Genomic DNA, 22,031 nt, shown 5'->3' on the forward strand with positions numbered 1-22,031 from the left:
GCACCCCCCATTGTTAGAAAAAAAAACTTTGAATATATATCTCTGTGTGTGTGTTTATATTTTGAATTTATATTATTTATTTAAAAAGGACCCCTGAAATACATTTATCGGCCTGTGTCATTTGATCAGTGTGCCTTGAACGCAAGCGTGCGATGCGTGCTCGAGTCTGGGCTGCACAATAAATATATTGCATTTTCGATAGTTGACAACTAAAAAAATGCATAAGAATCTGTTGCTGGCGAGTTTCAAACAGGCAGCTTATTGTATGAAAAGTGGTACCCAAACCACCAATATCCGGAGTGAGCTTCATCCAGTCTTGCCATTTAAATTGTATTTATATGTTAGTACTCGGTTCTATGGTTGTATAAAAATTTTCAAACAAGATGGTATTGCGTGACATCTGAATTTGTCTTTTGTGGTGCACCCGTCGTCTTCAAATTCCAGATCCGCCATAGGTTGATGCCATTATTGTGTTAGCAAAAAGAGCCACATGCCCAAAAGTAAAACTATAGAAATAGATTACATACAGAAAGCTGCTTTTAGTAGCACTAGTACTTTACTATTCAGACCAATAAGCATTATAGTGGTATGAATAATTTCTTCCATTTTTAGTTAGAGGCTTTGAGTTTGAATTTTGAGATAAAGAAATTCAATTAGAGAGCGTGTTTTTTCAAATAGACGTTGTGTGGCACGACTTCAAATTAATGAGAATCCCAACAGATATATCAGATACCGAGCGAAAAATCAAAAAAATATTGTACTCCTGCTTTACTATTAACAGGATGATGATGATGCAAAAGCGGTTAGGATTTAGGGAAAACCGATGGGAGCATAGTAATTTGGGAAAAAGGAATTGCTGACATGGACCAAAAAGGTAAGCGAAAAAACAGTACAAAAAGCACTTACTTCTCACTGACCTTTGAACAAACTATTTTTGTTGTGTGGTAGGGTGGGGTGGGTCGGGAATCAAAAACCAGCAAATGAAACACAGACCCCAAAAACCCTTTTAAAGATTTTCTCACTGCCACACAGAATTTGTGGCTGTGAATTCATTACCTTTTCTGACGTGTCACACAAAGAAAAACCCCCTTCTTCTGCCCTTCCTCTTTTCGTCCAACTAAGTACACACGAAAAATCAAGAAAACATAAAATATTGTACCCCATCTGAAAAAACAACGACAAAACCCATCATTTTTTCAGTGAGTTGAAGTTTATTTATTTCTTCTGTCTTGCAAGCAACTACATATATAGAAAGAAAGAAAGTGGAGAAAAACTGAGGAAAAACAAAAGAATGTCTGAAGTTAAACTTTTTGGAAAGACAATTGTTTTGCCAATTGATGATCTTCGAAGCTCTTCTGTTAACACTACATCACATGATGATCAGGTATATATATGTATATTTCTCTTTGTGTTTATACAAAAACATGCATATATCTATCTCTGTATGTACCTTTGACCCTGTTTTGAATTGTATTGTCACAAATCATGTAAATTATTGATTCAATTTAAGCTGGTCAACCTACCACAACCTTTCTCTCTTATCTGGACTTGGGACGGGCTACGTGAGAAAGCTAAGCTCGTATAGGCATAGTTTTTTGACCCTACTTTAAACTGTATGAGGAGTAGGGGTGGATCTAGCTTTAAGCTTAGGTTCACGTGAGCTTACTAGCTTTTAATTAAATTTTGCATTTGTATTAAAAAATTCACTAAATATGTATATAAGTATTTTACTGTGAACACGGTTGTTAATGTATATTAGCTTAAGGTCAATGGCGGAACCTATAAACTTTACATTCTAAATCCGTTTCTGGTGACGGTGATTCATATATTGATGAATTTTACCCTTGCTGGTTGTCATGCTACTACAACCCTCTTTTTCTATCAGGATTTGAGACCGACTATGTGAGCAAGCTTATACAGGCAGAGTTTTTGGTTATATTATGAATTGTACTATAAGGATTCATAAACTGACTAGTTTTTAGTTGTTAACCTACTACACCCTCAGTTTTTCACCCTATTTTGAACTAATGAAAAGAAAAGTTGGATCATTTTAATTATGTTAGCCTATGTTTAGTTTTATGGCTGCGACAGTTTTTTCTCTCATCTGGGATCGTAGCAAATAATTCAATAATTTAGAATCAAAACGAGGAAAGTGCTACAAGTCAGTCTTTCCCTTGTTCTGAGTATTTTCCATCCTCAACAATACTTTAAATCTGCCTGCTCCTCTATCTTGTAGGCATCCTTAAAGGGTACTAGGTGGATATAAGTTCAAAGCTCATTCCTATTATCAAGCAGAAATGTTAACAATACCGGTGGGTCGATATTTTGGTTCTGTCACTACAAGAAAAAACTGAAATTAGCTATAAACTTTGTCGCTAATCTGTTATTAAAGTGCTCGTAGCTAACAGGAATTTTCAATAATCTATCGCCAAAATAGGGTTAGCAACGGATTTTGTTGTTTAGCTAAAAGAATTTGTCCGTCGCTAATTCCTATTTTTTTTTTTAATTTCTTTTTCGTAGTGTTTTATGCATCAAGAACTAATGAATAGAATCAAATTGCATAAAACCATTATCATGTATTACTTAACAATCCAAGTGCATGAGTCAGGAGACTGATAATTTGATAGTGCATAACATAGTCCTATTGCCTATTGTATTCAATTGCAGTAATAGAGCTAAAAGTTCATTTTTTTTCTCGCCAATGATCAGATCACTTCCGAAGGAGAGTTTACGCAGAGTAAAAACAGAGACGATTTTGCCAATTCAACTGTAGACGAGTCGGTTGAACCAGAAGCATCATCTGGTATAAGCGATGACCCCAAGACACAGGATGCTGGTAAAGAAACATCGTCCCCAAAATCTACCAAGAAGGAAGATCCAAGTAAGGTACTGAAAAAGCCGGACAAAATACTTCCCTGTCCGCGCTGTAATAGCATGGAAACCAAATTCTGCTACTATAATAATTACAATGTCAACCAGCCCCGTCACTTTTGCAAGAAGTGTCAGAGATATTGGACAGCTGGCGGAACGATGAGAAATGTGCCTGTTGGTTCTGGTCGCCGCAAGAACAAAAGTTCTTCCACTTCAAGTTACCGTCATATAATGGTGTCGGATGCCCTCCAAGCATCCCGGTTTGAAGGGATGAATCTTCCTACTTTCAGAGCAAATGGAACTGTTCTTGCATTTGGATCAGATAAAGTACCCCTTTGTGATTCCATGGCTTCTATATTGAACCTTGCAGAAAAGTCACATAGCTCTATTGGGAATGATCGATCAAGTGAGGCTTGTAGTACGACCTCAAATTCAACAGAAAAAGGGAATAATTTTTCCACTACACATGATTTAGCCTGGAAAAATTTTCAGGCGTTTCCACCCCAAATGCATCACTTTCCAGGGCCTACTTGGCCTTATTCGGTGCCACCACCCGCCCTTGCTCCTTCTGGTTATCCGGTATCGTTTTACCCTCCATCCCCCTACTGGGGTTGTACTGTTGCAAGCCCTTGGAATGTCCCATGGGTATCTCCACCGCCCTCGTATAGCACGAGTCCTACTTCTCCGACCTTAGGAAAACATTCTCGGGACGAAAGCAGCATGCTTAATCCATCAAACTCGGGGAAAGAGGATACTTTGAAGGACAAAGGTGGAGAGAGAAGTGTAGTGATTCCTAAAACATTGAGAATTGATGATCTAGATGAAGCAGCTAAGAGCTCTATGTGGTCTACACTAGGTATTAAGAACGAGAAGAACGATTCAGCTAATGGCTCATCAAGGCTCTTCAAGGCCTTCAATTCAAAAGTTGATGAGACAAACAATGAATCCGACACTAATCTAGTCCTGCAAGCTAACCCTGCAGCCTTGTCCAGATCACGTAATTTCCAAGAGACCACGTGAGGATACCGAGTTCTCAAGTCAATCCTTCCCTTTGAAGTAGAGGTGTTATCAGCGTTGTAAATTATGTCTTCCAGATCACAATTTTGTGGCTGCAACAGTTCCGAAGAACGTCAGTCAATGCAGGAACTAAATTGATCTAATTGTGCATCTCTAGGAAGAAAAGCAGATAACGTGTGCGCACCAAGGGAGAACCTGCCACTAAGTCCCCTTGGTTTGCAATCCTTCATTTGTCATTCAGGAGAAGCATTTATAGTTTTGGGAGTTTGTTTATCTTGTACATATAACGTATAGGGTGCTAATGATATAGAAAATAAGGCCGACTTCTTGAATGAACTTCGGTATGCAACGGAAGAATCTGGTGATGTAAATCTGGAATATATCCTTTTTTGAGAGTCTATATATGAATCTTTTACTGACTTGATATTGAAGGTTAAATTAACTTTAGCCCTCTTTGTTTCATTTGAAGATCCTTCTGCTGTTTGCACATTTTGAATTATTTTTCTTGGCAAATGAAATGAACTGTTCCTGATTCTATTACAGACTTTGAAAATCCTAGTCAGTGTAGACAACTTACAACAAATGTCTTTTCAATCTTATATGCCCTTAACCATCTAATTAAATCACTAAAAACGAAAATCTGGAATTAGTTACAAACTTCGTCGTAAACCCGTCGTTAAATTGCTCGTAGCTAACATAATTTTATGATAATCTGTCGCTAAATAGGATTAGCGATGAGTTTTTTTGTTTAGCTACAAAATTTATTCGTCACTAATTCTTATATTTTTTGTAGTGAATTATCTGGGAAGTGTGAGTTAATTGTGTTTCCAGTCAGGCTTTGTACTAATTTAATGGGGTAAATATATATATTACAATGTTAGTCAGAGTTTTGATGTTTGCCACAAGTACAAATGCACAGATTCTTGGGTAAAAAGGAGAAATGATCAAAACCTGGGCATTTTTGGGAAAACAATTATAAGTGTTGTGGTAGGTCCCTCAATTTTTGTGGATAGACTAGAATTTTGTGAGAAAAAGGCAAATAGATCTTAATCAGACCTTTTTCCTTACAAGCATATAACTTTACTGATGCCAAAAGGTTGCAATGAGATGATAAAGTTTTCTATTCCTCTTCCTTTTTGTTCCCTTGTCCATCCAGCAACTTTACCATTTTGCTGTTCTGATATAGTATGCATCAGCTCAACATGCATATACTTAACTTATTTCAGCTCTAATAATTTATATATGGCATAATATTTTGGGACTCCCTAAACTTAAGCTACCTTTTATTTAGTGTATATCTAAATTATTTTGGGTCCAATTTACCCCTCTATGCTTGGTTACTTGGTATCTTTCACCTCCTTAAACGACCTCCGTCCAAGGAGGTATGATGCATTTGCTGCCAAGTGGACTTTCTTGGTCCACATACTTTTTTTAATAATAAAATATATTTTTACCCTTTTAAATTCAATTATGTTTTAGGTCATATTTTCCAGCTAAATTTGTAAAAAATATGCTTGGAACTCCATTATTTAAGCTAATCCTTTTTTTATTTGGCTACAATATACAATGTACTTTCACCCAAATTTTTTTATTTTATTTTTATTTTTGTATTTGGTCTGCAAAAAGAAGAAATGCACAGTTGAAACAAATCATCATTGCATCTAAAAATATAAACAAAAAGAAATGCAAAAGTTACTATTTTGTCATTTTGGCTAAAAACAATTATTTGTATACAAATAATGGAGTTCTTGAATTTTTTTTTTTAAGAATTTGCTAGAAAAGAATACAATTGGAATAAATAGTCGTAATACAAAGTTAAGGTAAAATACATGGGATATATTGAGAAGTGAGAAAATATATACAATTGGAACAAATAAACCATTGTATATGACTATGTGACAATTAAACGTTGAAGAATACTCCACTTGGAAGTTGATTTGTCGATTTTTGAGCAACCTCATGCACTCAGAGGAGAGTGTATCCACTCTCTTTACCATGTTAGCGTCTAAGGGGGTGACATTTACCAAATAACCAAGGTTCGAATCAAGAATATCAAGGGTTTTTTCGATCACTTTTTTATTACTTAAAGTGCCGAAGGACAAAAATTAAAGACCAACAATTTGAGGGGCAAAAATTAAAGAGCACCCCAAGATAGGGGCAATCATGCGAATTGCCCAGATAGTTCTAGCATATGAAGTTCCTTTCATGTCTGCCCAAAAACTTGCAGCTGCATACATGGGAGGAACTGCAAAAATCATCTTGGCCCCAAAAATGTCTCCTTTGCTCCTTCTCTAGCCAGTGAATCAGCGACTGTATTTTGCTCCCGGTAACCATGTATTACTGCTAGGCTCCCCAATCTCTCTATCAAGCATCTGCATTCAAAGATTAAAGGGTTGTAAGTATCATGACCATGCTCGAGTATAATTATTACCTATGTTGAGTCATATTCGACTTCTAGTGGCATTAAGCCTTGTTCATGAGCTAGTTTCAAACCCTGCAATAAAGCTGTTAGTTTTGTAAGTATACAAGTTGTATTATTAGGCAGTCCTTTAGTAAAGCCAATGATCCAATTGTCGCTGCTATTTATAATTACTCCTCAAATCCCTTCAATCAGTGTTGTCATAGTAAATACCATCAGTAGTTAGCTTGTAGGATCCTCTTTCGGGGTGGGGGTGGGGTGGTGTTCCATTTGATGTTGATGGTGCTTTTACCTTTTGATTGAGGGGAATTGATGTCTTTGCATAATTTCGGCACATTTGATGCTTTTAACGGGGAGTTTTACTTGTTATCAATCAAGTTCGTGTCGTTTTTATGTGGTTTTTGTTATGTTTCAGGTTATCAGTGTTTATATGGCGAAAATTGGAGAAGTTACGTGAAAAGTTTGCAAAAAGAAGTTAAAAATGGCAAGTTGACTGAATTGGCATTTTGATGGGACAAGAGACGGACCGCAGAAAATTCTACGGCGTGTCAAATGTACCATAACTTGTCGCAGGATACTTGTGACCAAAGGAAATTTCACGGAGCAAAAGACGATCCATAGAATATTCTACGGACCGTAAAATCCACTGTCAAGCAGTAACAGAGAGCAACTCAGCCATAGGAATTCTGCGGAGCAATTATACGGACCGTATAACATTTAATGGTCCGTCAAAGTGGAAGCGCAGAAAGTTCGATGAAGGCAGTTTGACGGCTGAAGAAGGAATTTTGACGGACCGTATAACTCTTTATGGTCCGCAGAATAGTGCTGACAGGGGCAGTTTTGTAGTCTTCTTTATCATGACTTGGACCATTATAAATGCTCATTGTAGGGTTTGTATAGATGATTCTTGATCATAATTCAGTTCTATTTCTCTAGCATTGAATACTCATAGTTTTTGAAGCTTTTTGGGAGAACAAACAATTGCAATTACTTTATTTCAGTTCGAATCAATCAATTGTAAGCATTATGATTTCTATTATCTCTTATTATTCTTCATTCACTATGAGTAGCTAAACCAATTACTAAGGTTGTAAACCCTAAGATGGGTGTTTTGTGATTAAGGATTGAGATTGATATATGCACGATGGATTGTTAGGGTTTATTTATTCTTGTTCTTCATTCATAATTGATGGTTGTAAACATTGATTAAAGCCATAAACTTTGCTTAACTTGGGAAACTGAGTAGGGGTTGGTAGGAATAAATAACAAGAACTATAGGCTTTAACCCTTGTTTGATAAATTCACTTAGGAATAAGAGGAATTTACGTGGCAGGAATTAACCGTTCTTCAGATACACTCTTTTATATTTGGGAAAATCATAAAGAGAAATAACCTTTAACTGTTGGGAAACATTAGAGATTCAATTAGAGGTTAAGTGCATTCTTATAACAATCCATTAGAAGTATATCATGATCAATCACCATAGCATACTCTTTATCTAAAGGGGGACACAACCTTGCTTCCTTTTAGTATAAATTGCAGTCAAAAGCAATTAATTACAAACAACCAATCTTCTACAAACTCAACGGAATACGAAACTAGAATGCAAGAAAGTACTATAGGACTTTAGTAACCTTTTCACACCATATTCCATATGGGATTCGACCCCAACCTAGTTGGGTTACTATATTTGACATCGTCCGCTTTACATCATTTAATAGGTGTAATTTGAGCGTATCAAATTTTGGCGCCGTTGCCGGGGAATACGGTTTTGAAATTACTAAAGAGTTTGTGCTTTACTTAAAGTCTTTTTCTATTCCATCACACCTTGTTTGCTGTTTACTGTGAACCAGGTAATCATGAACAACAGAGGAGGATGTGGAGCAAGTGGCAATAGGAATGTGCAAGTGCAAGACCCACCAGTGGAAGTGGAGATGGAGAATGTTTTTGCAGATATGTTAGAAGAGGTGGAATATGCCTCTGCTATTGTTTCATCGAGGATTAATGCTGCAAACTGCAAGATTGACTCCACTATCTACCAATTGCTCAAACTTGAAGGATATTTTCGAAACTCTAACGATGATGATTCTCACTAACATTTGAAGAACTTTGTGGGTGTGTGTGCCCAACACATGTAGAATGTTGTTCCAGTTGATGCTATTCGACTAAGAGTTTTCAAATACTCTTTAGCCGGTCAATCAAGAGTTTGGTTTGACAAGCTGCCCCACAACACTTTTCATACGTAGGGAGAGCTTATTGCTGTTTTTCTTAAGAAGTGGTTTCCGCCAAGCAAGAAAGCTGAGATTCGTGACAAGATATATGATTTCAAAAAGCTTATGGGGGAACAACTATTTGAAGCTTGGGAGAGATTCAAGGAATATTTACAAAAGTCTCCTAATCATGGTTTTCCAGAAAATATTTTGATGGAGAACTATAGAGGGCTAGATCCATTGACACAAGCAGTCGCAAACAATGCAGCTGGTGGGTGTTTTATGGACAAGACTTATGCCTGAATCACTCAGTTGCTTGTTAAGCTTACTACTCACAATCAAGCATGGCATTCGGGTGCTAAAAATATTATAGCCTATGGAGCTCCAATGATCTATAACATTGTGAAGGAGAACCAAGAAACTCAGCAGTGGCTAGCTCAGATAGCAACCAATATTTTTTTGCTGACCAAGAGACTTGATGAAAGAGAAACAAAGAAGGTTAATGTTGTTGAAGAAGTTTCGAAATTGCCCAAGGGAATGTACCAAGCTCAAGAGGGTCCATATTAAGAGGGGCCCCTATGCAGTATGAGGATGCTAACTATGTTAATAACTCTCAAGGGGGTTACCAAAGGCAGAATTATCAAAGAGGCTATCAAAATCAGACTCAAAATCAATGGAGACCTCAACAGGGACAAGGTAATTACAACAACAACTATGGTGGCTCGAACCAGGGAAACTACAACAATAACAATAACTTTGGAAATAGGAGTTCTAATCCGTATATTCCCTTTGAAGGGTCAATCAACTAAACAAGGGAGTTCTAAGTTGGAGAGAATGCTTGAAAAGGTGCTAGCCAACCAAGACAAAGCAGATAGAACATTGAAGGGGCTGACAGAAACAGTGGGATCTCACACGGCTTCCATTCAGAAGCTCGAGTCGCAGATGCGAGATATTTCCAGAGAACAACACCCTCCACATAAGGGAGGACTTCTTAGTTACACTATTCTGAATCCGAAGAATGAGAGAAGTGGTGGAGACCGTGTATGTGCTATCAGTACTCGGAGTGATAAAATACTCCAAAGTGATGAAAGAAGGTGATAAATCTCAGTTGCTGAAGAAGAAGAGACACAATCTGATGTGCCAACAATTATTGATGATGTCCAGACAAAAGCTCCTATTATTAAGCAGGTTGATGATGTTCCAGTAAGTTCTAAAAATCAGGAGGGCAGCAATGACATTAGCATGTCAACGGTTAAAAGGGCTCTTCGTCCTTTGACTCAATTATTTAAAGCCACACCTCCCTTTCCTCAGAGGTTGGCAAAGAAGATCGAAGATGCTAAATGTCAGAGGTTCTATGATCAGTTGAAGCAGCTTTCCATGAACATCCCTTTTCTTGATGCCTTTCAAGAGATGCCAGGGTTTGCCAAATATTTGAAGGAGCTGTTGACTAAGAAGATACCTATCAAGCATGACACTGTAACTCTGACTCATCATGTGAGTTCTATTATATCCACTACCAATGTTCAGAAAAAGGAGGATCCAGGGGCCTTTACTATCCCATGTTCTGTTGGTCAGCATGATTTTGCTCGCGCTTATATGATAATGGGGCTAGTATAAATCTCATGCCTCTTGCTATCTATAAGCAATTAGGTTTGGGAATGCCTAGAACTACCACCATGTGATTGCGGATGGCTAATAGATTTATTAAAAGGCCAGTTGGAGTTGTGGATGATGTGCTTGTTAGGGTTGGTGAATTCTTATTTCTTACTGATTTTGTAATCCTTGATTGTGCTATTGATAAAGATATTCCTATTATCTTAGGGAGACCTTTCCTTGCTACTGGAAGGGCTCTTATGGATTCTGAAAAGAATGAAATCAAATTCTGAGTCAACGATCAGGAAGTTACTTTCCAAGCGAGTAAGGCGGTGAAGTCACCGAGTGCTTACAAAAGCATTTCGATTATTGATTCTATTGATGTGGTGGATGAAGCTGTTGAATTTAAAATGAAGGAAGAGTGTTTGGGTAAGGCTCTAGCAGCCATTTTTGTGAACTTCGATGCTGATGATATGGAAGGTTGAGACAGTGAATTCGCTTGTGGGGGTAGGTTCCTATTTTTACCAACTGAAGCTTGACCTTGATCTTGAAAATAGAAAGACACCTCCATCAAAACCATATATTGAGGAACTGCCAAAGCTTGAGCTTAAGCACCTTCCTTCACATCTGAGGTATGAATTTCTGGGTGCTGGTAATACTTTTCCAGTGATTGTATCTGCATTCTTTGAATGATGAGCAGACAAAGAGGTTGCTAGAAATTTTGTGAGAATACAGACGTGCAATTGGGTGGACCATTGCAGACATTCGGGGTATTCCTTCTAGTATTTGTGAGCACAAAATTCAGCTTGAAGAGGACAGTACACCGAGTGTTGAACATCAGAGAAGATTGAATCCACCCATGTAAGAGGAGGTCAAAAAAGAGATTATAAAGTGGTTAGATGCTGGAGTTGTTTATCCTATTGCAGATGGTAAATTGGTAAGCCCAGTCCAATATGTTCCGAAGAAGGGAGGCATCATGGTGGTGCCTAATGCTAAGAATGAATTGTTTCCTACAAGGATGGTGATTGGGTTGCGTGTCTATATGGATTATCAAAAACTGAATTATGCTACTTGTAAGGACTATTTCCCCATGCCTTTTATTGATCAGATGCTTGATCGGCTGGCGGGAAGGTCATATTATTTCTTCCTTGATGGGTACTCTGGCTATAATCAAATTAATATTGCTATTGAATACCAGGAGAAGACTACTTTCACGTGTCTTTATGGGACGTTGTTTTCAGCAGGATGCTGTTTGGTCTTTGTAATGCACCGGCTACTTTTCAGGGATGTATGATGTCTATTTTCTCAGATATGGTTGAGGATTTCTTGAAGGTCTTTATGGATGATTTTTCGATTGTAGGATATTCGTTTGATGAATGTCTTGACCATTTGGGTCGCGTGCTGAAGAGATGTGAGGAGACTAATCTTGTACTTAATTGGGAGAAATGCCATTTTATAGTGAAGGAAGGGATCGTCCTCGGTCACAAAATATCTGAGAAAGGGATTGAGGTTGATCAAACTAAAATTGATGTTATTGCCAAGCTTTCTCCACCTATCTCTGTGAAAGGAGTCTGAAGTTTCTTAGGGCATGCCGGTTTCTATCGGCGTTTATTAAAGACTTCTCCAAGATAGCGAATCCCATGTGTAAGCTTCTTGAAAAAGAGGCTAAGTTTGAGTTTGATGAGAAGTGCTGCAAGGCGTTTGATGAGAAGTGCTGCAAGGCATTTGACGAATTAAAGGAACGGCTGACTTTTGCTCCTATTATTGTATCTTCTGATTGGTCTCTGCCATTTAAGTTGATGTGTGATGCGAGTGGTTTTTGTTACACCCCATAGTTTGAGTACGTTAAGATTTGCTAGGTGGTAGTTGTACTATTGTAGGTGTGGGGTTATAGTTGAGGATATATGAGGCTATAAATATCTTCATTTTATGATTATTAGGGTTAAGTTCATATAGTAGGTCATAGAAGAGTTGGAGGACAAGGAAATCAGGGAGATTAAGTTTCCGGAACCCTGGAGGAAAGTTAGATGAGACTCAGTACGGTAACTTTGGTCTGACTTGGAGAAAGGATATCTTTTAGTATATTATGAGTTTCAAAGTGAAACAAAAGCCTAAAGTGAAGTTTGGGAAGTCTAGTTTCTAACGCAACAAACCATGCATCAATCGGACATCAGAATCAAATATTTTGTGCATTTTAAGATAGGCTGTCAGGGCAAGAAATTAACCCTACGTGAACGCGCCAGAAGATGGCGCGAACGCGCAGGGCAAGACCCTGCAACTTAGCACGAATGTGCCACGTGGCAGCGCGTTCGCGCTGAGCAAATTTTAAGTCGGTCCAGGTTCTGCTTGGACCGTTATATAAAGGGGTTACCCCCTTATTTCTTCAGCCCAAACACCCCAAACTCTCTCTAATATTCTGGAAATTTCCCCCAAATTCCCAACACCAAATTTTAAGCCTAAACCAGGTATAATTCTCGAATTCCGGTCTAGATAGCGTATAGTTGCGATTATAAAATCGTATAGCCATGCGTTTCGTCTTAAGTTCAAGGTGGAGGAGTGAACATATAGCAATATTATCAGGAGAAAGGTATGAATCTCTTATTATTAATGTTAATCTTGGTTTATTTACGGAGATAGGGCTGTTGAATAGTTGTAGAATGATTTTTGTTAGTGGAAATATGGGATAAACACTATACGAAATGTTTGTGGAGTATTTTGGTATTGAGAATATTATGGGTGATGTTGGTATTGTTGTTGTTGAATAATAATTTCGGGCTAGGCATATAAACAGGGGAGATGCTGCCCGATTTTTCGGCAGGATATAGAATAGTTTAATCTGAAGGCTTAGCTCAAGTATTCGACAATGTGTCTAACGATAGTGCGAATCCTTTTGAATGTAGATTTACGAGCTCGGATGGATAAGCGTAGCTAATAGGAGGGCGAACAGGTATGTTAAGGCTAGTCCCTTTCTTTCAAAAGACATAATTCTTATATTATTGTCTTCCTTATATTTCCATGATCCTCTTACATCCCAAGAGTTGAAAGCTCAAGATTATTAAGAGCTCCGTATGAGATAGAGATGAGATGTGTTTTATGATAATAATGATGATGACTCTATTTCTAAAGATTCTAAAGTTTATGAATTGACGCTTTATGAGATTTATGATCTTATTCTATGCTTTCCCTGGATGTTATTCATTATTGATAGTCTCAACTCATAATGCTAGTTCCTTCAAGGTGAGACATGACGATCATGATGTTCCATAATACAATCGGAGGTTACCGATCTTACGTCACTCCGATAGAGTTACAGCTTTTACTTGAGCTCCTATGCATGTTTCATGTTAAGTATATGATGATAATTACACCGTGCCTAGATGGCCGGGCAACACCGCTAAGGAGGGCGGCTTATGATAACACCGTGTCGATATGGCACGGGCAACACCACTAGTGGGCGGCGTGCGATGGTTACCCCAGACGCGGGCTAATGATGATATTATGTTTGATATGCATGAAAAGTTTTTTTTTTTTAAAAGCTAATCATGCATGATATCCGCCTTATGAGGCAAACGAATGTACAGGTTATTCTCTTATCTCATGTTGTGCTCTATATTGCTTATTATGTCATTATTCATGTTCTGCACCTATTATCATGTTATCATTCATGCCTTACATACTCAGTATATTATTTGTACTGACGTTCCTTCTTATGGACGCTGCGTTCATGCCCGCAGGATCAGGTAGCCAGCCGAGTGAGCCAGACCAGTAGGATCTCTTCTCTGTCTCAGCCAGCGAGCTCCATTTGGATCGGAGCGACCGCCCTTTTGGTATGCTAACTTTTATATACGGGTATGACAGGGCCTTGTACTGTCCTTTCTACTGTCTATATTTGATAGAGGTCTGTAGACAGTTGTATATAGTAGGATGTCATGCAGCTTTAGCTGTCCTTCATTTGCGTACGTGTACATATTGACTAAGTCGATCTACATCGCGTCTTTATTCATATGTATATATATATATATATATATATATATATATATATATATATATATATATATATATATATATATATATATGTATATTCTCATGCATGATCTATGGGGTTTTGAAGTACAGTTTATTGTGTAACTGTAATAGCAGGCAGTAGCAATCGAATGTCAGGTAAAATGGGCCACCAGTTTACTTCGTATAGAGTAAGAAAGAGTTAGGGGTGCTCCGTCAGTAGTGGTCGGGTACCCGACGCGGCTCATCAGGTTGGGCTGTGACAGTTTTGCTATTGGTGTTGTGCTTGGTCAGAGGCATAATAAGATCATGCACCCGTCAATGGGATGCAGATGAATTACACTGTGAATAAGCAAGAGCTGCTTGCTATAGTCTTTGCGTTCGAGAAATTCAGGGCCTATCTGTTGGGGTCCAAGGCAGTGGTATACACCGATCATGCAGCGTTGAGGTATTTGATGGCGAAGAAAGATGCAAAGCCACGATTGATTAGATGGGTCCTCTTGTTGCAAGAATTTGACTTTGAGGTGAAAGATCGCAAAGGGTCCGAAATCAGGTAGTAGACAATCTTTCAAGGCTTGAGGAAGCTGGAAGACCGTTAGAGGAGCTTGATATAGATGATGCATTCTCAGATGAGAGGGTTCTAGCGGTGTCTTCTGCGATGGCACCATGGTATGCAAATATCACCAACTTTTTGGTGACGGGTGTTATTCCAGATAAAATCAAAGCATATCAAAAGAAGAAATTCTTGAGAAACTCTCATCAGTATTACTGGGATGAGCCATATCTATTTTGAACATGCACTGACAACATCATTCGGTGTTGTGTCTCGGAATCGGAGATGTTGGATATTTTGAAGCCTTGCCATGACTCTCTTGTTAGGGGTCATCATAGTGGAAACCGGCAACAAAAGTGCTTGAATGTGGATATTACTGGCCAACACTTTATCATGATACTTACTTGATGGTGAAGTCCTATGATGAATGCCAACGTCAAGGATCCATTTCTAAGAGGCATGAGATGCCTATGAACTATGTGATGGAAGTTGAACTCTTTGATGTTTGGGGTATCGACTTCATGGGGCCCTTTGTGAGTTTTGGTGGAATGAAATACATTCTGGTGGAATGAAATACATTCTCGTGGCTGTTGATTATGTCTCAAAGTGGGTGGAAGCAGTGGCTTTACCTAATAATGAGGGGAAGAGTGTTACTAACTTTCTCAAAAAGAACATTTTCACCCGATTTGGCACCCCACGGGCTCTGATTAGTGATGGTGGGACGTATTTCTGTAACAAGGCATTTGCGGTCCTGCTTGCAAAGTATGGTGTTGATCATTAGGTGGCCACTCCATATCACCCTCAAACCAGTGGCCAAGTGGAAGTCTCTAATCGGGAGATAAAGAGTATCTTGGCCAAGATAGTCAATGTAAACAGAACCGACTGGGCTTGGAAACTTGATGATGCTCTTTGGGCGTACAGAACAACATTTAAAATGCCCATTGGGACTTCTCCTTATAGGCTGGTTTTTGGCAAGGCGTTGATGTTCAGCCTAAAAATGCATATATTTAGCCATTGTTGCCTCACATTTTAATACTTTTAATCGTCTTTTGAGTACTATTATATTGATTTATGGTTAATATTATATTTTTATTATGTAGGAATAAATCAGTGTGAAGATGAAGAGATTGGAGCAAAACTGAATAAAAACCGAAAGAAAAAGAAAGAAGAAAAAGATGGGGGACAAGAAGGGGGACACTTCTTAGAGTTTGTCCCCCCAATAAAAAGACAAGAAAAAAGGGCAGAAGAAAAATTGGATCACTGGAAATTTTCCTTGGTGCGCAGCCTTGGGCGACGCCCAGGGTGGTGAGCCAGGCTTATTTTCGGATGTTTCCCGGTCCGAGTTGGATTTGGTTTTTTAAAGCCCATGCCTTTTATTAATCTATAAATACATATTACACGGTTTTTACATAACTTTGGGATACCTTAAAACCCTTAGTTCAGAACTTTGGACCTACAAAGAGCTTGGAGCCTCCGTGGAGGCCGTAGTTACAGGGTTTTATCTTCTCTTCTCTGTAATACTTATTTTGAGGTTTTTATTCGGATGATTTGTTGTTTTTCTTTCATGTCTATATGGAGCTAAACTCTTTAGTTCTAGGGCTTTGACATAAACATGAAAGTTGACTTTTGATTATCATTTCTATCTATTAAATTTTCATATTTTTGGGTTGCTTATTTATTCTTGTGCTTAATTGTTCGATCACTTGATCATTAATTGAACACTATCTGTGGTGCATGAATTGGACTTGGGAAAGGGAATTCATATACATAAGAAGAATAAATAGAATTTGTTCAATTTAATCGTTTCGCTACTGAGGATAGAGATATACCCTTTATCCCTATTTAATTGGTTACGGAGAAATAAATGTGTTCTTATTACCTCTGACGACCAAAGTGATATAGGCATTATAGTAGCATCTATAGGCATGTGAGTAGTTTGAGAGAATATCATAAAGCTAAAATTAACCCATCAACTAGTAACCCATAGGTAGAACGATTTGAAGACTCAGCTGGATTGTTAGTGGTCATAGCCCTAGATCTATCTCTTCTCCGATAAAAATCTGCTCTTTCTTGGTTGAAGTTCAATCTTTGTTTTCTTTTTATATTTAGTTAGTTTATAAATATAAACTTGGGATTTTATTTCTTTTATGGATAATTAGGATCGTTTAATTTAACAAATAGTTAATCATAAGTCTCTGTGGGTACGATATCTGGACTTAAAAATCCCATATTACTTGTACGCCCGCATATACTTGCGTGTGCGTTTGGGAGCAACAAGTTTTTGACGCCGTTTCCAGGGACTTAGAAATTAATTGTTTATATAGATTAGACTTTTCTTTTTGTCTATTCAAGTTTTTATTTTTGTTTGTTTAATATTCTGGTATTCTTCTTGACATGACATCTTCGAACGAAAATTTATCGAATGTTGGTATTCATGTTTTAATGATGTTTGTGCACTTTGTGGAGGACCCCACTTATGAAAAAATTGTTCTAGAATTTGGATCATACGGGAGGTATTATGTGACCCTTCTAAATCCTATGAGTGGAACTTTTATAAATGGTGTGGTGGTCAGTGGAATGTGTGTCCTAACTGTTGTTCTAGTCTCTCAAGTGATTTTCACAAAGTGGATGTTGTGAGTGATACTTGGCTATTGGTTCAAGCTCACCGATTAGAGGTATGGGGGGATTATCTTGATAAAATTACAAGTGACATGACATAGTTCATGGAAGAAAGAACAAAGCTCGGATGAGAGATAGACCAATTTGGCTCAGATATCCATGACCTGCAAGCTCAATTGAATAAAAAGGTTGAGGCGTCTGATGCCCAACTACATATTTCTTGGATAGTGGCCAGCATGTAGAGCAGATAGAGGAATTCCAACCATTTGATGAGATCTTTGTTGATGATGCCAATGTTGAGGAAGTGTACAAAAGTGAGGATGTAAAAAATAATGCAGTTTTAGAGTTGGGGCATGTTGGTCCTTATTCTAAATATTTTTCTACATTATGTTTGGTTGGCGACATGGAAATCGAGTCTTCCATGCCGATGAAGAAGTGTATAGATGAGGAACAAGAGCCTTACATCCTGAAATTTGCAACATCAAAAAGACAAAGCGACATTCCTCACTTAAGGGCCAAGAAGTGCAAAATGCGACATCTATTGTTTGGTTTCTTTATTTTTACACCACCGCCTCAGAAGCGTGATAGAAAATTTGATGCAAAATAGGGGGTACAATTCATAAGTTTGAGGTGGAGGAAAAAGTTGATTCACGTCGTGTCGCAACGTTAACTAAGGCTCTTATCGGGAGGCAACCCAATGTGTAATAGTTTTTTATTTTATTTTTATAGTGTTACGTTTGTTTTGTTTTTATTTTGCAGATTAGGGGAAGTCTGAGTACCCGAAGTTGATAGCTGAGAAGCATGTTTGGAATTAAGTGTGGGGTCGTCCCGACCCTTGATGTTGAATATTATGCTGCTAGCTAAGCCCTAGAGGGTCTCAGGGAGTATTTCTCACCCTTGTTTTAATTTTTCTCTACTATACATGCATCGAGGGCAATGCATATTTTTAGGTGTGGGGTGGGTACTTCTGTTTTTTGAGGTCAAGGATGATTATGCCATAGGATTTTTTTCTTAGCCTTAGATATATAAAAAAAAAAAAAAAAACTAATAAAAATTCAAAAAGCTTTTTTTTTCTTTGTTCGTTCTTCTATTTTTCTTTTATAGCTTCTTTTTATCTTTTAGTGGCATAGATCATTTTGGGTTTTCTTATGGCCTCGGTTCTTTTCCGAGGGGGGCCTTTGGTGGTAATTTTTTATTTTTTTTTTAGGATTTTTTTTAGTAGTAAAGGAGAGAGAAGAAAGACCTTTTGACTTGTTTGATACTAGCATATTTAGGCCTGATCTTGAGTAATATTTTCTTGTGTGTGCTTGAGTAATGAAAAGATAGCAGACTTTCTGACACATAGGTTCGTAGGTGTGACTCTGTATATATTTGTAGTTCGTCATGATCCTATCTGTCCTAGAGTAGAATTGTTCCATCTTGATTGATACTTATTCCATGTTTGGTGAGGATTTCTTGCTTATATTCCATGTTTTGCATCTTAGTCTAGAACTTGCTCTGCATGTTATTGAAGCGAAATAAAAAATGATGCTCTGTTTAGAAGATGATTATAGGCTTTCTTTGATATGTCTTAAGAATTTTAGCCTTTTTAGAAATTGTATCACTAGTTAGCCCTTTGAGCCTGTAGCCTTTCGTTTGGTAGCCGCATTTTTGCCTTGAGCTTTTTATTGAATCCCTGGTTTTTGCACCCTACTTCCTTGAGCACTGTAGCTTAGACTGTGTTATAATTGTGACATCTGAAGAAAAAAGATGGTCAAGTGAAAAAATGGTGACCAATGATAGATGCAAAGTGATAAAAAGGCCCTCTTTGAAAGAATGTGACATGGAAAAAAAAAATGCTGAAAAAAATGATTGAAACGTTCTTGATATGATGAGAAATACTTGTGAAATAATTGATGAAGAGAGGGCTGAAAATAAAGTGAAAAGATGAAATAATGGGTAATGAAGTCTAAAAGTGCAAAGTGCTTAGGGAAGTGTAAGTCACTATTATATAGTTTTCCTACCCGTCCCCTAGCCAACATTACAACCCGTTAAAGTCCTATTTGATTCCATTCGAGCACACTTGATTAGTAGAGATGTACATAATGGGCAAGCCTATGGTTCTTTGTGCATATATGTGAATTTCTTTGTGAGCATGAGAGTTGTGCTTTGATGCTAAGTCCGTAATTTACATTCATTCCTTGATTTGAGTGTGCGGACTATTTATTCTTGTGAGGGCACTTGTTTCATGATAGATAGGTGATGTTGTTGGCTTCTTTGACAGAGTGGGTGAGCGAGCTTAAGTTTGATGAGTTAGAGTCCGTCTATGAGGTTAGGAGGTTAGAAGTTTGTTGTTTGTTGGTTGACTTATATATTTTGCACGATAATCAGGAAGTGTATATTTGATGGTTTGAGTTGCTATAGGGCCTAATTGTTGGTATCAACCAAAGTGGTGGTATTCCTAGGCTTGATTTATTAAGAGTGGTTTTAATGCTTACTCGAGAACGAGCAAGAGTTTAAGTGTGGGGTGGTGATGTTCGGCCTAAAAATGCATATATTTAGCCATTGTTGCCTTATATTTTAATACTTTTAATCATCTTTTGAGTACTATTATATTACTTTGTGCTTAATATTATATTTTTATATGTAGAAATAAATCAGTGTGAAGATAAAGAGATTTGGAGCAAAACTGAATAAAAATCGGAAGAAAAAGAAAGAAGAAAAAGATGGGGGACAAGAAGGGGACACTCCTTAGAGGTTGTCCCCCCCAATGAAAAGACAAGAAAAAAAGGCAGAAGAAAAATTGAATCACTGAAATTTTCCTTGGTGCGCCGCCTTGGGCGACGCCCAGGACGGTGCGCTTGGCTTATTTTTGGGTGTTTCTCGGTCCGAGTTGGATTTTCTTTTTTAGAGCCCAGGCCTTTTAGTACTCTATAAATACATATAACACGGTTTTTACATAACTTTGGGATAGCTTAAAACTCTTAGTTCAGAACTTTGGACTTATAGAGAGCTTGGAGCCGCCGTACAGGCCGTAGTTACAGGGTTTTATCTTCTCTTCTCTGTAATACTTATTTTGCGGTTTTTATTCGAATGATTTGTTGTTTTTCTTTCATGTCTATGTGGAGCTAAACTCTTTAGTTCTAGGACTTTGACACAAACATGAAAGTTGACATTTGATGGTTGTTTCAATCTATTAAATTTTCATATTTTTGGGTGGCTTATTTATTCTTGTGCTTAATTGTTAGATTACTTGATTACTAATTGAACACTATCTGTGGTGCGTGAATTGGACTTGAGAAAGAAAATTCACGTACGTAATAAGAATAAATCGAGTTTGTTCGATTTAATCATTTCGCTACTGAGGATAGAGATATACCCTTTAGTCCTACTTAGTTGGTTACGGAGAAATAAATGCGTTCTTGTTATCTCTGATAACCATAGAGATATAGGCGTTATAGTAGCATCTACAACCTTATGAGTAGTTCGAGAGAATATCATAAAGTTAAAATCAACCCGTCAACAAGTAACCCATAGGTAGAACGATTTGAAGACTCAACTGGATTGTTAGTGGTCATAGCCCTCGATCTATCTCTTCTCCGATAAAAATTTGCTCTTTCTTGGTTAAAGTTCATTCTTTGTTTTCTTTTTATTTTTAGTTAGTTTATAAATATAATCTTGGGATTTTATTTCTTGTATGGATAATTAGGATAATTTAATTTAATAAATAGTTAATCATAAGTCTCTGTGGGTACGATATCTAGACTTAAAAATCCTATATTACTTGTACGACCGTGTATATGTTTGGGATCAATAGTGTGCCATCTGCAAGTCGAACTTGAACACAAGGCCTTGTGGGCACTGAAGAAGTTGAACATGGACTGGGAAGAAGCAACCAAGCTGAGGCTGCTTTAGATAAATGAAATGGATGAATTCCGGTACCATGCCTATGAAAGTGCAGCCTTAAACAAGGAGAAGATGAAATACTATCATGACGTCAAGATCCTCAAACGGAACTTTCAGAAGGGTGATTCTGTCCTGATATATAACTCAAGGTTGAAGCTCTTTCCGGGCAAGTTGAAATCTAGATGGTCCGGGCCTTTCGAATTGGTGAGTGTTTCACCTAATGGCTCAATGGAATTGAAAACCATGGATGGGTCTCGAACATTTAGAGTGAATAGCCAGAGGGTGAAGCACTACCATTGGTGCATTGAGGGAGGTAGGGTCATTGACAGACATAGGCTAAAGCATGGATACACTCCTGACCCGGAGTAAAATGGTACCACCGTGCCGCGACGTTAAATCAAGTGCTTTTTAGGAGGAAACGCAAGTTTATATTCATGTATTTTTGGTTTTTAGAGTAGTTTGATGTGTGTTTGTGTGTAGGATGTGCACAGGTTGGAAGACGGAACTGCAAAAAATGCCAAAGGAAATTCTGCGCTAGAATTTACGGACCGTAAAACTTTTTATGGATCGTAAATAGAAGCGCAGAACTGAGATGATCAAACAAGCATAATGCTCTTGTTATACGCCAGATTTTACGGTCCGTATAAAATTTTACGGCCCGCAAAAGGAAGCGCAAAAGAAGTTCAGCAATACAAGCTCACTGTTACACTTTTACGGCCCGCAAAAAATTTTACGGACCGTGAAGTGAAGTGTAAAAGTATGATAGTAAGTGGGTCATCCTCCAGGTAAGTTCAGTGACCGTAGAATGGTCTATAAATCATTCTATGGTCCATCAAAAATAAAAGAAAAAACATAGGAGTCA

At 37.8% G+C, this 22,031-nt stretch overlaps 1 protein-coding gene and 1 non-coding gene across 2 annotated transcripts; one reads left to right on the forward strand and one right to left on the reverse strand.

Annotated features, from left to right (window-relative positions):
* The first annotated feature begins 971 nt into the window (after positions 1-971).
* Positions 972-4,308, forward strand: LOC132059817 (cyclic dof factor 1-like). The gene is made up of 2 exons (XM_059452596.1): positions 972-1,384; positions 2,710-4,308. The coding sequence occupies exons 1-2, from the start codon at positions 1,292-1,294 to the stop codon at positions 3,889-3,891; spliced, it is 1,275 nt and encodes a 424-aa protein (XP_059308579.1). The 5' UTR covers positions 972-1,291; the 3' UTR covers positions 3,892-4,308.
* A 4,300-nt stretch (positions 4,309-8,608) lies between these two features.
* Positions 8,609-8,714, reverse strand: LOC132061696 (small nucleolar RNA R71). The gene has a single exon (XR_009416118.1). It is a non-coding gene; the product is annotated as a small nucleolar RNA R71 (small nucleolar RNA).
* Between the last annotated feature and the right edge of the window lie 13,317 nt (positions 8,715-22,031).

The sequence above is a fragment of the Lycium ferocissimum genome, chromosome 6, assembly GCF_029784015.1.
Source record: "Lycium ferocissimum isolate CSIRO_LF1 chromosome 6, AGI_CSIRO_Lferr_CH_V1, whole genome shotgun sequence".
Taxonomy (NCBI): Eukaryota; Viridiplantae; Streptophyta; class Magnoliopsida; order Solanales; family Solanaceae; genus Lycium; species Lycium ferocissimum.

Coding starts and splice junctions, on each gene's coding strand:
- LOC132059817 (XM_059452596.1), top strand. CDS start 1,292: ATGTCTGAAGTTAAACTTTTTGGAAAGACAATTGTTTTGCCAATTGAT. Junction 1,385..2,709: donor CTACATCACATGATGATCAG/GTATATATATGT, acceptor GCCAATGATCAG/ATCACTTCCGAAGGAGAGTT.